We start from the raw sequence: 14352 nt of genomic DNA on the forward strand, positions 1-14352 counted from the left end.
AAACCAAAGATCTGCTGGAATACAAACAATGCAAAAACAGACACCCTGGGGTTATACAACGTAGTCATGGCACAGACATTTTATAAAGACTGCAAAAGTTTTAGAAAATAAAATGTCTAATTAGCTCAGAACATGATAAGCTTATGCAAATGTTCCCCTGTCTGTCAGTTAATCTATTCATCATTTGATTCTGGCTGCCAAAACATTAATTCATTCAATACAACCAGACAAAAATGCAATGAGATTTGAATTTGCAAAAACAAAGTTTTTTCTGAAACTGAAAGATAAAAGCCTCCCTAATTACTTAAACTTGGCTCCGTCACTGTCACATCTTTTTTCAGACAGACAGTTGCTGCCAACAATAGAAATGTGTGCTGTAAACACCCAACAAGAGCAAATGGGTTTCATAGACACAACCATCTAATCATTTGAACCAACATATTTATTTTTTTATGAAAACTAAATCATGTTTGGCTAACATTAAAATGTATGTCTATGTAATTTGGGAAAATTTCACCTTGCTAAACTGAAATATATGTTAAATATATTAGATTCTTTCTACAAAAAGATGCTATCTGATTTCAAAGTCTGCTCTCTAACATGTTTCAACCCACAGTAAAAACAAAACTTGTGAACATAAAACAACACAAAATATATTCAGACAAAAAGTGTTCAATAGCAGCTCGATATCATGCTGAGGTACAACAATATTTGTTTTCAAAAAAGAAAGAAACAGGCAGAAACATCCGTACAAAAGGTCATGAAGATTGATAACTCCATTTTAGTCATTGGAATTAATAAACATTTGTATATAAGGGTTTGAGGTTGCTATGTGAAATATCAGTGCCTGGCTGTGTTCTGTATCGTGGTATTAAAATATTTTCAACATATATCATACCTGTAATGCTTTTCATTTTCCATACTATCCTTTAAATAAATAAATAATCAATCAATCATTAGTAATATGTTATTAAGTCAAACAATCTACTGTAAGTTATAAGCCTGAGAGACTTACTTTGCTTTCAGAAAGCAGAGAAAAATAATGAAAGACATTTACTAGACAAACAGATTATATGGAACAATTTGCAAGAATTTGTTTGTTTTGCATTTTCTGTCCATTGATGTATATAGTCCTAAGCCCATTTTACTTGAACACCAGAGGTTTATTGGATCAAGACTTCAATGGAATTTGAATAACTTCTCACTGAGATCGAAAGAGCAGCCGAATCCAATAGTTCTGTGTAAACAAGACATTTAACCCTGTATAGGCCAGATAAGTCATGCAATCTGAAAAACAAATTCCTATCTCCATTTGAGACCCGAAACAGCTTCATCAGAGAGGGCAAATTGATCCCCACATGGAATAATGATCCAGTATTTGAATACTACAGATTTTTTCAGTAGTGCAAATACTCATGGTAGTGAGTAGTGTTAAATTCTCTTTTAACATTAATAATGTTTATATCAGAATTACTGAATTACAGGTCATATAGCCATCTAATATTCTATAGTTTTCCATTTACTGTTTTATCAGTGATCGGCTTTTTCCAGTATGATATATATTCCTCCCTTCAGTGTACTTTGAATAATGATTCAATAATGTGACCCATACACAGGCAGGGAAATGTATTCATTATAGAGTAATACGGCCTATATATGAAAACTCATTAATAAACGAGTAGGCCATCCAAACGCTCGCCAGAAACTCACTGCATGGGGATTCATTTTTAAAAGTATATATTTCTGTCATCCTTTGATTCATATCTCAAAACTTCTCAGGATCAACACCTTTATTCCCAAAATGCATGCTGAACATCACTTTAAATAAGGAAAGCAGATCCCTGCTGATGATATTCTGCAGAACGTCGATATGGAAAGACTTTCTCACACTCAGCTGAAAGTACCAAGTGAATGGAATGTCAGTACCAAGGACAGCGCCATTGTGCTGTTTAACCCCTTTCAAGACAAGAGCTAAGAAACCAAGCATATGGGAGATTGTAAGATCAAAATAGACCTAATGAAGCCTAAGCGCAATGTTCAGCATTCATACAAACTGGAAACATGATGATAATGTTTCCATCTCAATTTCAGGTAATCATAACAAATAAAAACGAAGATATACATCTCACGCACACACACACACACATACACACACGGAGGAGAGCATGTGTTCAGATTGCTTGGCTAGTTCTGTCAAAAATGACAGCAAGGGGAGGAGTAAAATGACATATCCTTGACCCTATTTTCTCATACTCATACCACCTGGGGTGTGTGTCTAAAGGAATGTGAACGTGTGTGTGGTACCAGTATGTTGTTTCAGGATTTATGGAAAAAAAAATGCGTGATCTTTTTTAGGCTAGCAAAACAACAATTTCAGCTGGACAGCTTTGTAAGTATCCCATAAGCATAATGGGGCCGTTCTTGGAGAAACAAATACCACTAGTGAAATGTATCGACACACACAAACTTCAATGATGTTTTTTAACCTTTCAGAGAAAAAAAAACAACAGGCTGCACAAGAGGTTTGTCGCGCAACAGTAACAAACACTCATCTCAGATCAAGCGGATTCAAGTAGGTGCTTGTAGCCTGCAGGAAAAGCTCTGCAATTTCTGAGACAAGCACGATACAAGCATCAGCTCCATCTGTGATTAAAGAAGCGGGACTGAAAGTTTGATATGAGTTACTATTAGCTGAATGTGATGGAGAACGATGAATATTAATTTGGAAAATGTAGAGAAGAACTGTGAGTGACATGATGAACTTCTCCACTGAACAGCCCATGCAAATGACAAGTATGGATCATTTACAAATATCTTAAAGGAATAGTTCACCCAAAAAATTGTATTCTTTCATCATTTACTCACCCTTGTGTCGTTTCAAACCTGTATGACTTTCTTTCTTCTGCAGAGCACACAAGAAGATATTGGTCATGATTGACTTATTGTATGGACACAAAACCAATGCAAGTCAATGAGTAATGTCATACAGGTTTGAAATGAAAAGCGGGTGAGTAAATGGTGACAGAACTCATTCTCATTCCGAATTCCTGGGTGGACTATCTTTTTAAAAATGCAATCACATTACACAACCATATAACATTACATTGGACATTGCTGCATGTTAGATGTCATGCTATTTTGATCTGGCCTGTACAAAATGTGCCTAAGCAAATATCAATGCAATGCCATAAACATTTCAGGGTGCACACATAAACCTAAACAACTGTCTAGATAGACAATAAATAGAATTTGAATCTTTACTGTCCACGTATAGCATGCCAAAATAGTTCTGCCCACCAACATCATGCATATGCCACTATATAGTGCTGCTGCTATAAAGTCAACAATCAGATACGGCCGTTTTAGCAAGCAGCAAACAATGACTCTGGTGAGGATTTAATAACCAGTAAAAGCCTCTTTTACTATCTGTGACTTACTACAGTCATAAGCAATTGAACAGATTAAAACAGCAATTGGCAAATTTGAGTCTCATAAATGTAAAATATCTACATAATATTGCCTTGGCCTTTAAATGTGGCGCAACGGTCCAATAAAAACAGAGATTCAATTGAACATTTTAGGAAATGTCTTGAACCAAAAGTTATCACAGTTTCCACCGTCTGGATGTAGTACATACTGTCACACTGCATATTAAATAATACACCTGATCTCTTTCACTATTTAGTATTTTTCCCCAGCCTTGCACACTCACAATCCTTTTCTATTCCCATTTATCCCTTCGTTTCTTTAATCCTCAATACTGTCAATACTAATCGACCATTAACCTGTAAGACAGGGAAGATATGGAAAAGTTTTATTCTCTATTCTCGCACTCTCCCTCATTAAAAGAAGAAAATCATATCTTATTCACACACTGTCCTTCCACGCCGGTCCTCCAGAGCATGATGATCTACCCCGGCAAGCTTCACCTCCAGAAATTTCTGCACCATAGTTCATACCTACAGCTTTAACTCAGCGCACACTATGTCTGCTTTGTACCTCTCTGATAACCTCGCCACTAAACCGTAAATTACATTTACATTTGACAGAGGCTTTAATCCAAAGCAAAATTCAGTGCATTCAAAGTATATACTGTATTTAATAAAACACTGGACCTGTTGACGCAGTGAAAGAAGACAAGCATACGTATAACATTGAAAAACAGCAGAGCATTTTTAGTGAGTGTCTAGGTTGTTTCTGTGTGTTCAGTATATAATACTAGGAAGGAGAGAAGGCTCAGTGGGGAAATATTCATTAACTTCACGTTGTGTGTCCTCTTGAGTTTCATCTGTGAGTGGCCATGTAAAAAGCTCTAGAAGTAATGGGAGCCAGGACCTGAAGAGAGCACAAACATCCATAATTTAGGCATTTGAAAACTCAAATATGTCCTGTTGTTTGTGAGAGAAAACAGGCAAATGCAGTTTTCATTCCCCAAAGGTCCAAGTCAGTATGCTTTGAAGACATACTTTAAAAGTATCAATACTGCACACACACCTAACTATACAATATTCATACAATGACCCCCCTTAAATTGATAGTTCACCCAAAAATGAAAATTCTGTCATCATTTACTCATGTTCTTGTCATTTCAAAGCTTTGGGACTTTCTTTCTTCTGCTAACACAAAAGAAGATATTTTGAAGAATGTTGGTAGCCATACAACAGCGGCACCCGTTCACGTCTCTTTTTAATGGACACAAAAACCAATGCAAGTCTATTGCGTCCCAGCTGTCAAATATTTTTTATTTTGTAACATATGTTTTACAGAGTAAAAGCCCTGCAGTGTTTGTTCCTGTACAATATCTGGAAAGTCTCATAGGAAGTCTTGTAGTTCAGTTATGATACTACGGGCTCTTTGTGCACAAAAAGACATTTCGGTGACTGTACAGCAAGAGGACATTATGACCCCTTGTCCTCCTCCAAGACATTAACAACACTTCATCCCTCCCCTTTCTGTCTCTCTTTCTCTTTTTTATCCATCTCTAACTCACCTCAGCCATCTGTGGTAAGATCTCTTGCCTTACTACCACCCAGTCTCACCTGTATAAAAATCTGTGCAACAGTGGATCAGAGCAACAGAGGACAACGTATGTTATTAGATCTGCCCTCTTTAGCATCATCACAGGAGACCGATTTGTTCACCCAGACAAAGTTACATGATATCAAAACTAGACTTTCTGACTGTTCAGCTTATCAATTTGCCCTTGAGTCACAAATGAAATCAGGTGCAAATTTGACTTCTGTAAATATGCTAAAGCCAGTTCAGATGTAAACATCTACAGTATCTCTACCAGGATAACAGATTGGCACAGTGTCTTTGCTGAAAAGTTATAACCCAGTCTTCCTAACTTAAAAAATGCATTTTACGTCTTTTTAGACAGTTATCTCTCCTTCAGGTTACATACGGGTTGGTGGACCTGACATTAAAATGCGCATTATTTCTTTCTGTATGAATGTAACGGTTCCTCTAGGTCAGTTTATAAGAGATACACAGAAGTCAAATAAGCATTAACCATAACTGTTAGCCATAAAATTCTGGGCAGAATTTACATTAAGGCTGTAATTCAGTTACGTTTTTATCTTTGTGATTTTCTTAAGTTGTGTGTTTTTCATTTCATAAAGTTATATTAATACACACTTGCACACACGGCCCGTTTTACAAAGAAATCATCCATTAAAATCAAACAAATGACTAAGATTGTCGTTCTAAAAAGTCTGCTGTTGGAGCCAATTACAAGTCACGCTGTGATGCCGATGACTATTTGGAATTAAATTGTAACCTGGCTGTCCGAGCCTGTGGTCGGGATAGACACACACACATCCTTGTACACTTTTGTGGAAGGACACACATGGCATCTGTAGTTGTCATCACTTACTGTGACAGTCAATCACAGGATGCTAGAATGATTGCCCACAACCCTTCAATCAATCCTCAGACATGTCAGTCTTCCCCGGGATATGTTTTTAATTTACCATGCTCACTGTTCCTTTTTCTATTCCCTTCTTGAATTACTGGTCACTGTCAAATCTGAAGTAAACGTGACCGTCGATACTGCCTGTTTTAATTTATTGGTCTGAGAATATGTCACAATGCAGCTTTAGACCACCAGCAAATGTCTAAAGATGACCATGGCAAGGAAGATTTGTTCTAAGCATCTTTAAGATGTTGCCGCAGTTCGTGTACATTTCTGTTGCATTAGGTTTTTTTGTCTTTGTAATTCCAGATTCTAGACTGACTAGATATATTGGAAAATATAAGCACTTAGTTCCAATATATGGAAATGTATTATTCAATATACTGAATTATATTTTCCAGTATATTCCCATGTATGATCTTGTTTAGAATGGGATGTAAACCTGTGTGATGTTGAGCATTTGTTGCGCTTGTTAACTTGACATCATTGAAAATTTGAATTATCTTGAATTGAGAGTGTTAACGTGAATTGAGATTGCGAATAAAACGCCGGACGAGGGTAGAAAGGACAGAACGGAGCACATTTCAAGGTAATGATGCGGATCGCTCACATACACACTTCAATTATACAGACACAAGTGAGGCCTAAGGGGGGCCTTTAATGATCACAAGCTAGGAAGACTCAATACAAATCAGCTTTGAGAAGAGCAGAGCCTGAGGGTCAACTTCTGCTGTTCTTAACAGTATTGTCATGAATTGTAGGCTCACCCACTATCCCACCTACACACATGAACAAATAGCGAGTGAAGAGAGAAAAACACACGCGAGCCAGACAGGTCACAAAATCATACCTAGATGATTATGGGCACCCAAATATTATATTCAGCAACACAAATGTTTGAGGACTATACTATACATCAACAAAGAGGTGACGTATTCTACTAAACTATGGTCTCAAGTGTTGGTATCAGTGGATTTAAAGAATATCACTTTTTGTCCCGTTAATGAACATATAACATATACATTTCCCAGACAATCTTTAATGATATTTAGTCTTCTGCTGCAAGACAAAACCGCCAACTTATTTCACGAGAAATCGTGAAAACGATTTTACGGGGTGGCTTATTTATATGAATTTGCACATTGCAAATCGTACAAGAACGTGTTATCACTTAAAAAGCAATTCTGAAACCCCACCCCTAACACCGGACTCGACCAGTTCTGATGGGATTGTCAAATTATAATAGGTTCTAATGCCTTCTATTGCCTGTTTTGTCCCGTCTGATCTAGAACAGTATAACCTCACTGTCGCCAATACAAAACATACTCAAATGTATATGAATGAAATTGTACGAATTCATACGAATTAGCCCAACATTAGCCACAACATCGTAAAATAGTTGTGTTTTTGCCATGAGATTGTGTTGAACCGTAGGTGTTATTCTGTATTTCTTTCGTTTGTGTATTAAAATGGAAGATAAAAAGCACTCAGGCACTTAAAACGTAATGAGAGGACACCACTACCTTATTATTAAACCATTTATAAAAGGCATCCGTTTACTTCAATAATGAACTCTGCTTTTGAAATCTGTCTTTCCCAGTTCTGCGCTAGCATTATTGTTTTGTGACAAGTTTGTTATTTGGCCATTGTGTGCTGTTTATTATTCAGCATAAGATGTTATGATTAATGGATTAACTGTCTAGTGCACGCGAATGAGCTTAAAATCGCAAGCCTGACTGCCACAATAGACTCATGCAGAATGCTTTCGGGCCTATCACTAGTATCTATACGGAATGAGTAAAACTTTCAATCTACATTTGTGCATCATTGGTATATGCTTTAATCCGAAGCAATTTACATTGCATTATTGTATAAATTGTGTTGGAAACAGAACCCATGACCTTTGTGTTGGTCGCGTAATGCATTGAGCTAGTGGAACAGGAAGTCTGCTATCTATTCTCGCTTTGAGGTGAGCATAACATGCAAACCTCATTACCATATTGCTAAACTCTAAAATTGGGAAGAAAGTGTCCCTTTCTCTTTCTGAGTGCCATCTGCTCATGAAGAATGCCAAGTTTAAACCCTGAATGTCAAGATGAGCATTTAACTGAGGACCTGAGACAGGTCAGGGTCATAGAGCATCAATAATTTATAACCCACCGATTTGTCATGGTCCAAATTTTCAGCAAGGTTATGGACTTGTGTAATTGAAAGATAACACGTAAAGTATTAACAAAAACAGTCCCTTGCAGAAATCAGCCATAGTAACCATTTTAATGTATTTAAAGAAAAACTAAAATAGCCACGAATTTGCTATGGTCTCATCGCAATAACCACAAAGTTGTATTTGTACAGTATAAAACAATGGCAACACAAATGATACTCATACTGCTCAGTTTCAGTCTGCCAAAAAACATGGTTACCACTATGATAAAAACACGGTACATTTTCCTAAGGGGTGTTACAACAGTGACATCCAGCGAGCACATACGCCGCAAACGATCGTTTCTTCATACTTCCCAACCCTGTTTCCTCCAGAGCATCACTCTTACAAGAAAAAACGAATTTGGTTCACGTTAGACTTATGCGCGTCGTTAGGAAAACTATTTTCAGAGATCGCAAGATGTCAACGCGCATTAATGCAAAGCGATTTGAAGTAAAAAGGTAAACATACAAAAAGACGGTTGTTGGGTAGTTCAGTGGTCCTTCCTCTCCGTCTGATTCTCAGGGGCGGGGCGGCGCATCAGTTTAATGTTGTCAGCACGTGGATAGTTGAGTCCCGGGCGGGCAGGGCGCGCGGTGTTTCGCTCGCTCGGGCGGAGAAAGCACAAGGATGCTGAGAGAGACGCCCGTAAAGGACGAGCAGCTCTTGCGGATGTAAGAAACGGCGATCGGAGGTGATGGTTACTTCAAACTCATAACGGGATGGGTCCGTCTTGACAAAGTCATGTCACAGTCAAATGATTCGGATTGCGCGGAAAACAAAAAGACGCGAACGGGATTAAAACGAGAATAAAAGGTCAAACGGAGCGGAGAAGAAACTGCTGCTACTATTAACAACGTGAAAATAATTCATATGACATCGCCGTGAAGACGCGCTCGGATGATCGATTAAAGATTTCCCTTTGAAATCAATATGGATAACTTAAGCTTTTCATACGAAGTGGACAGCTACAATCACACTGGAAATAGATCCAGTGGGAATTCTACAAGTATGTATTCTCAGGCGACCATTATAGGGCTCGCAGGGCTGGTGAGCTTTCTCATTTTGTTTACTATAGTGGGGAATGTGCTGGTTGTGATTGCCGTTTTGACAAGCAGAGCGCTGAAGCCGCCACAAAATCTTTTTCTTGTGTCTCTGGCCAGTGCGGACATTCTGGTGGCCACACTGATAATGCCCTTCTCTCTGGCCAATGAATTAATGGGCTACTGGTTTTTTGGGAAAGTTTGGTGTGATATCTATTTAGCGCTTGATGTTCTTTTTTGCACATCGTCTATTGTTCACCTGTGTGCCATAAGTCTGGACAGGTACTGGTCTGTGACGCAGGCTGTTGAGTATAACCTAAAGCGGACACCTCACAGGGTGAAGGGCATGATCGTGGTGGTCTGGCTGATCTCAGCTGTCATCTCCTTCCCGCCACTCATCTCTATGGACCGGAATAATGAGGGCGAAAACAGCGAACCAAAGTGCGAACTGAACGACGTCACATGGTATATTCTCTACTCCAGCATCGGGTCATTCTTTGCCCCGTGTGTCATCATGATCCTCGTTTACATCCGAATCTACCAGGTGGCTAAGACGAGAACCCGAAACATGTCGGAAAAGCGAAGGGATGCGGACGGGGAGTCGGGAACGCCGCGGCTGGAGAACGGGCTGAGTCGGGAGGATTCCAGGCGGGAGAACGGGCACTGTGCCTCGCCGCCACCCGGCGAATGCAAACCAGGAGAGGACGACCCAGACGCAGAGCTAGAAGACAGCAGCTCTTCTGACGAAAAGGCGAAGCGGTCGCATAACGAGATGGCATCTGCCCGAAAAGACAGGCGTTCTAGTCGGAAGAACAGCTCGTGTTCCAAGCATTCCAGCAGAAAGTCCCGTGCCAGCAACAAGTCCCTGGACTTGTTCTCCTCTCGTAGAAAGCGGAGGAACACCATCTCCCGAAAAAAGATCTCGCAGGCCCGAGAAAAAAGATTCACCTTTGTACTGGCCGTCGTGATGGGCGTCTTTGTGGTCTGCTGGTTCCCATTCTTCTTCAGCTACAGTCTGTACGGGATCTGCCGGGAAGCATGCGCCATCCCCGATCCTCTTTTTAAGTTTTTCTTCTGGATTGGTTACTGCAACAGCTCCCTCAACCCTGTCATCTACACCATCTTCAACCAGGACTTCCGACGAGCTTTTCAGAAGATCCTTTGCAAGTCCTGGAAACGGTCTTTTTAGAGCACAATGGCATCTTCTCGGTATTCAGTGCCATGTACAGGTGGTTGACGTGTCAGAAATGCTTTTGGATATGCCCAAGAGACATTTTGTCGGTACTAGCACGGCTTTTGTATCGTTGCATTGACAATCTGTACACAACAATGATGATCATATTGTTCTTGTTTTGTTGTGTAATGCTTTGAAGACAACAGATGATGGTCACATGGGTGGTACCTCAAGCTAAAGATGCCTCAAAAAGACCCACCTGAACTTGGTGGCACTGCACTGCATTAGAGAAAACAAGCTTATCTTTATGATGGCTGCAGGCACTCTTTAAGATATCAAGATACATTTTTATGATGACTTTGCACATATGGCTTGTCTCATCGAGACTGGAGAGATATGTAACAAGCCGCTTCCTTTTCTTTGGTGACACAGGAGAAAAAAGGAAAAGTGAATTAGCCGAAAATGTACTCGTTCTTTCCAGCTGAGCGGGGCATAACGGACACTCTTGGTTAGGTAGAGCTTTACCCCCTCAGAAGGTTGTCAGCAAATGACAGATGAAAGAAGAATGTTGCCCTGATGTGCTTGGGTCTTGCATAGTGCTTCTCGAGGGTGCAGATTTCTTACTGAGCAGAGCTGTGTTACAAACTGTTCTTAACTGTCCTTCAGTGAAATTAATCACTGCACCGCTGCTCTCTCACATATTAAAAGCGCCATGAAAAAGCTATTTACTGGATAAGGATCAAAAGAAACTGTTGTTGTTTTCAATGATGATGATTTATTTATATACAGTACATGATTTGTTTATCAGATTCTAAACTAAATAAGCTTTGTGGCTATGCTTGTATAACATCTCCCATTTGTTAAAAAAATCATAGCTTATACACTTCAGTATGATATATATCTGTTGTAAATTTATGAGGGCGAAACTTTTTCTTACTTTGTTTGTTTGTTGTTGTATATTATGAAACATCTGCCTTGATGGACATTGGGCTTCTCTCCTTTTCATATACTTGTGATATCTCCAAAATAACTGTCAGGTCACTACACGCACAGCTGATGATCAAACAAAACCGAACAAATAAATGGATTGTAATTCACTTTTTAGTGTGAATGGAGTTTTCTAAGACAACCCGCGTTATTCTAACCCTCGTGTCTCTAGTGGTCTTATCATAATTATACATGGCAGCTTATTAATGAACAATGCTTTTAGTTTTTGTCATTTTGCAGCGACAAAAGCTCAGAGCCGAAACAATAAAGACAAAATCTAAACCAATCGTACAGTAGTTGTATGCCTCAGCTTGGCTTATTTCAAGGAGGAATTAAAATCACTGCGTATGTTTAAATGTTTAACACATATCTTCCTATGATTAATTGATAATGGAAGGAAAGTTATTATTTAAATGTATTATAAATTATTTAAATACACGTATGCATATACTGTAAGTTATGCCTCCCTGCCAAACACTTACTGCTCATATTGACAAGCTGTGGAGTCTGATTGGTCCCTGTCTCTAAATCCCACATACAATCCATATCTTATAATATTTGATATTTAACTCAAGAAAACAACACTTGATGCTGAAGCTGTACGTAAGTCAAGAGATGCAGTTTTCTTATTCCTTGGAGAGGCAGTTAACATTCGGCCAGAGAAGTTAAATAGAATTTAATAGAGTCGTGACATTCAATTCTCAGTGACCCTGCCTGTACATTTCGAATAAAGTCGGACAGAAACAGCTGCCTTCTTTTCAGAAAGCTTGTATTGTTTTAAACAAGGTTATGTAAGCCCTGAGGGAAGATGTCTACTTGCATAGACCATACAAATAAAATACATGGTGGTTTCTTATGCTATTAAACAACATAATGTTGATTATTTTCAGAAGTTAAAAGTGTATTTTTGAAAGTTTGGAATATTATGCTTTTGTTTATAATAGTAATAGTCGCAGATCATAAACATGTAGTCACAAAATCTGACTCAGTATCTTTATGTACTGTATATTCAAATCTCAATTTATGTCTATAATTTACCTAAAATTTGACCTACAGTATAATACATTTGTTCAAATCATTAAAAGTACTCGTAGGAAAAGTTTCTCTTTTCATCTAAAATCAAAGATACTTGAATTCGTCTGAAAGAGTAAAAATAATCAAAGAAATTCATACAGAAAGAGTAAAAATTCACTGTCATTCAGATCATAAGAAATGTTTTTGAAGCATTCACCTCACAAAATGATTTTGATCTTGCTGGAGGGTTGGTGCCACTGGAACCAGAGCCATTTAAAAAGATCTAGCTTCTTCATGCTTGCATTGGCATAAATTCCCTCACCATCTTCTGTGAGCATTTTATGCTTCGGAAGTTCTAAGAGGAGGAGATAATGTGATTCCCGAAGAAATGTCTGATAACTTGTTTCACTATCAGCATCAAACCGATTTAATTACCTTGACATCTCTACAAGCTGTCATGAGGAGAAGGGGTGTGCATGCTTGTTCAAATTGTGCATTTTACACTACAACAAGATTACAAACACATTTAACATCCAAAGGCTGTTCATGCAAAGCAAACCTTACCAAATTTACCATTTGAGCAAAGCATTTTTAATGAATGTTTTTACTGAACTATGACTATATTATTTGATTGAAATAAAGGAAATGATAGGGCAGGAAATGGACAGAAAGCGAATGAAGGGAAAAAGAGAGGGAAAGGAAACTAATAAATAATTGCTTTGCCTTCGGTGTTCTGCTAATGTTGGTGTACTTTTGTCAGAGGGAGATACAGAGGGGAAAGCCCTTGACCGATGTGATTGATGTGATTCTGCTTCAACCTGTGCCTGCTCTGGCAATGAGCAAAGCCCAAAGCATTTCTGCCTCCCTGCTTGCTGATAAGAACTGCCGTATGTCTAAAGTCTAAAAGGATTAACTTTATAGAGACTCATTCATTCATTCTGGGGTGACATTTGGGTCTCCCTTTTTCATCATTCACTAAAACTACTTAGACAGAATAATAACATGAACTTCTGCAACTGAATATATTAGCATGGAATATGATGGTTTGGTTGGCACACAGAAAATCAAGATCAATGGTCCAATATAGTTTTCATTAGAGTTATTTAAACTTATTGTAATGCAAAACACATATTCAACCTTATCTCTAATATCAGTCTTTGTCATAGCAGGGTCATTCTGCTATATGTTCTTGCCAATAAATGACTGATTTCTTTCTTTAATTTTAGTCTTGTGCCAATTAAGCGATTAAAATTGACAAAATTTGGCAAAATGATTTAATAACAATTATTTACATAACCCAACTACTGCAACGTAATATATTTTATTGGTTCTTTTTACCAATTACAAAAGAGCACTTCAATCAATACAACAAGTCCTGTATAATGTACAGCCAGCCAGTTGTTAATCATGTGTAAATCCCTAAAGGATGATCTGGTCTTGAATCAGCCTGAATGGGTTAATCTTGTAATAACAACTCTCTGTTCTTTTGTTATTAGATGTCTACTTGTCACACAAGTCAATTATTGGACATAAAATATTGATTTGATTATTTTAATAGCTCATTTATGACTAATGCAAATATATATTTATTTATTTTTTACCATTAAACTGCACCTGTCTAGATGACTCACAGTACCCTGATGAATCTGTGTTATTTTTTAAGTCGTTGTTATTTGGGAATACGTTGCCTTAAAATGTTGCGACTAACCAATCAGAATCAAGTATTTCAGAGCACCATGAAAAAAAGAAGTTATAATTGTGTCATATATTGAAGCAAATCAAATAAGTAAAAACGTTCTATCAGCCAGAAAATTTTACGTAGACCAGTCAACCCAAGCCAAGGGCACTTGACTTGATTGTTGCTATAGAGACCACTGATAAATTGCAACAAACTTAACAGATTTATTAGATTCGAAAGGAAAGCGAAAGACAAACACTAAGACTCATGTCAGGAGATTGTCAATGCATTCAAACGCTATATTACTAAATGAGCAGTCATTACAGACATACTGTGCAC

The 14352-nt window shown here is 38.1% G+C and overlaps 1 protein-coding gene across 1 annotated transcript; it reads left to right on the forward strand.

Annotated features, from left to right (window-relative positions):
• Positions 1–9050: 9050 nt before the first annotated feature.
• adra2c (adrenoceptor alpha 2C) lies at positions 9051–10349 on the forward strand (the record flags this gene model as incomplete). The annotated part of the gene is made up of 1 exon (XM_079462934.1): positions 9051–10349. The coding sequence occupies one exon, from the start codon at positions 9051–9053 to the stop codon at positions 10347–10349; it is 1299 nt and encodes a 432-aa protein (XP_079319060.1).
• Positions 10350–14352: the final 4003 nt, after the last annotated feature.

The sequence above is a fragment of the Barbatula barbatula genome (assembly GCF_947034865.1).
Source record: "Barbatula barbatula genome assembly, chromosome: 8".
NCBI classification, from domain to species: Eukaryota; Metazoa; Chordata; class Actinopteri; order Cypriniformes; family Nemacheilidae; genus Barbatula; species Barbatula barbatula.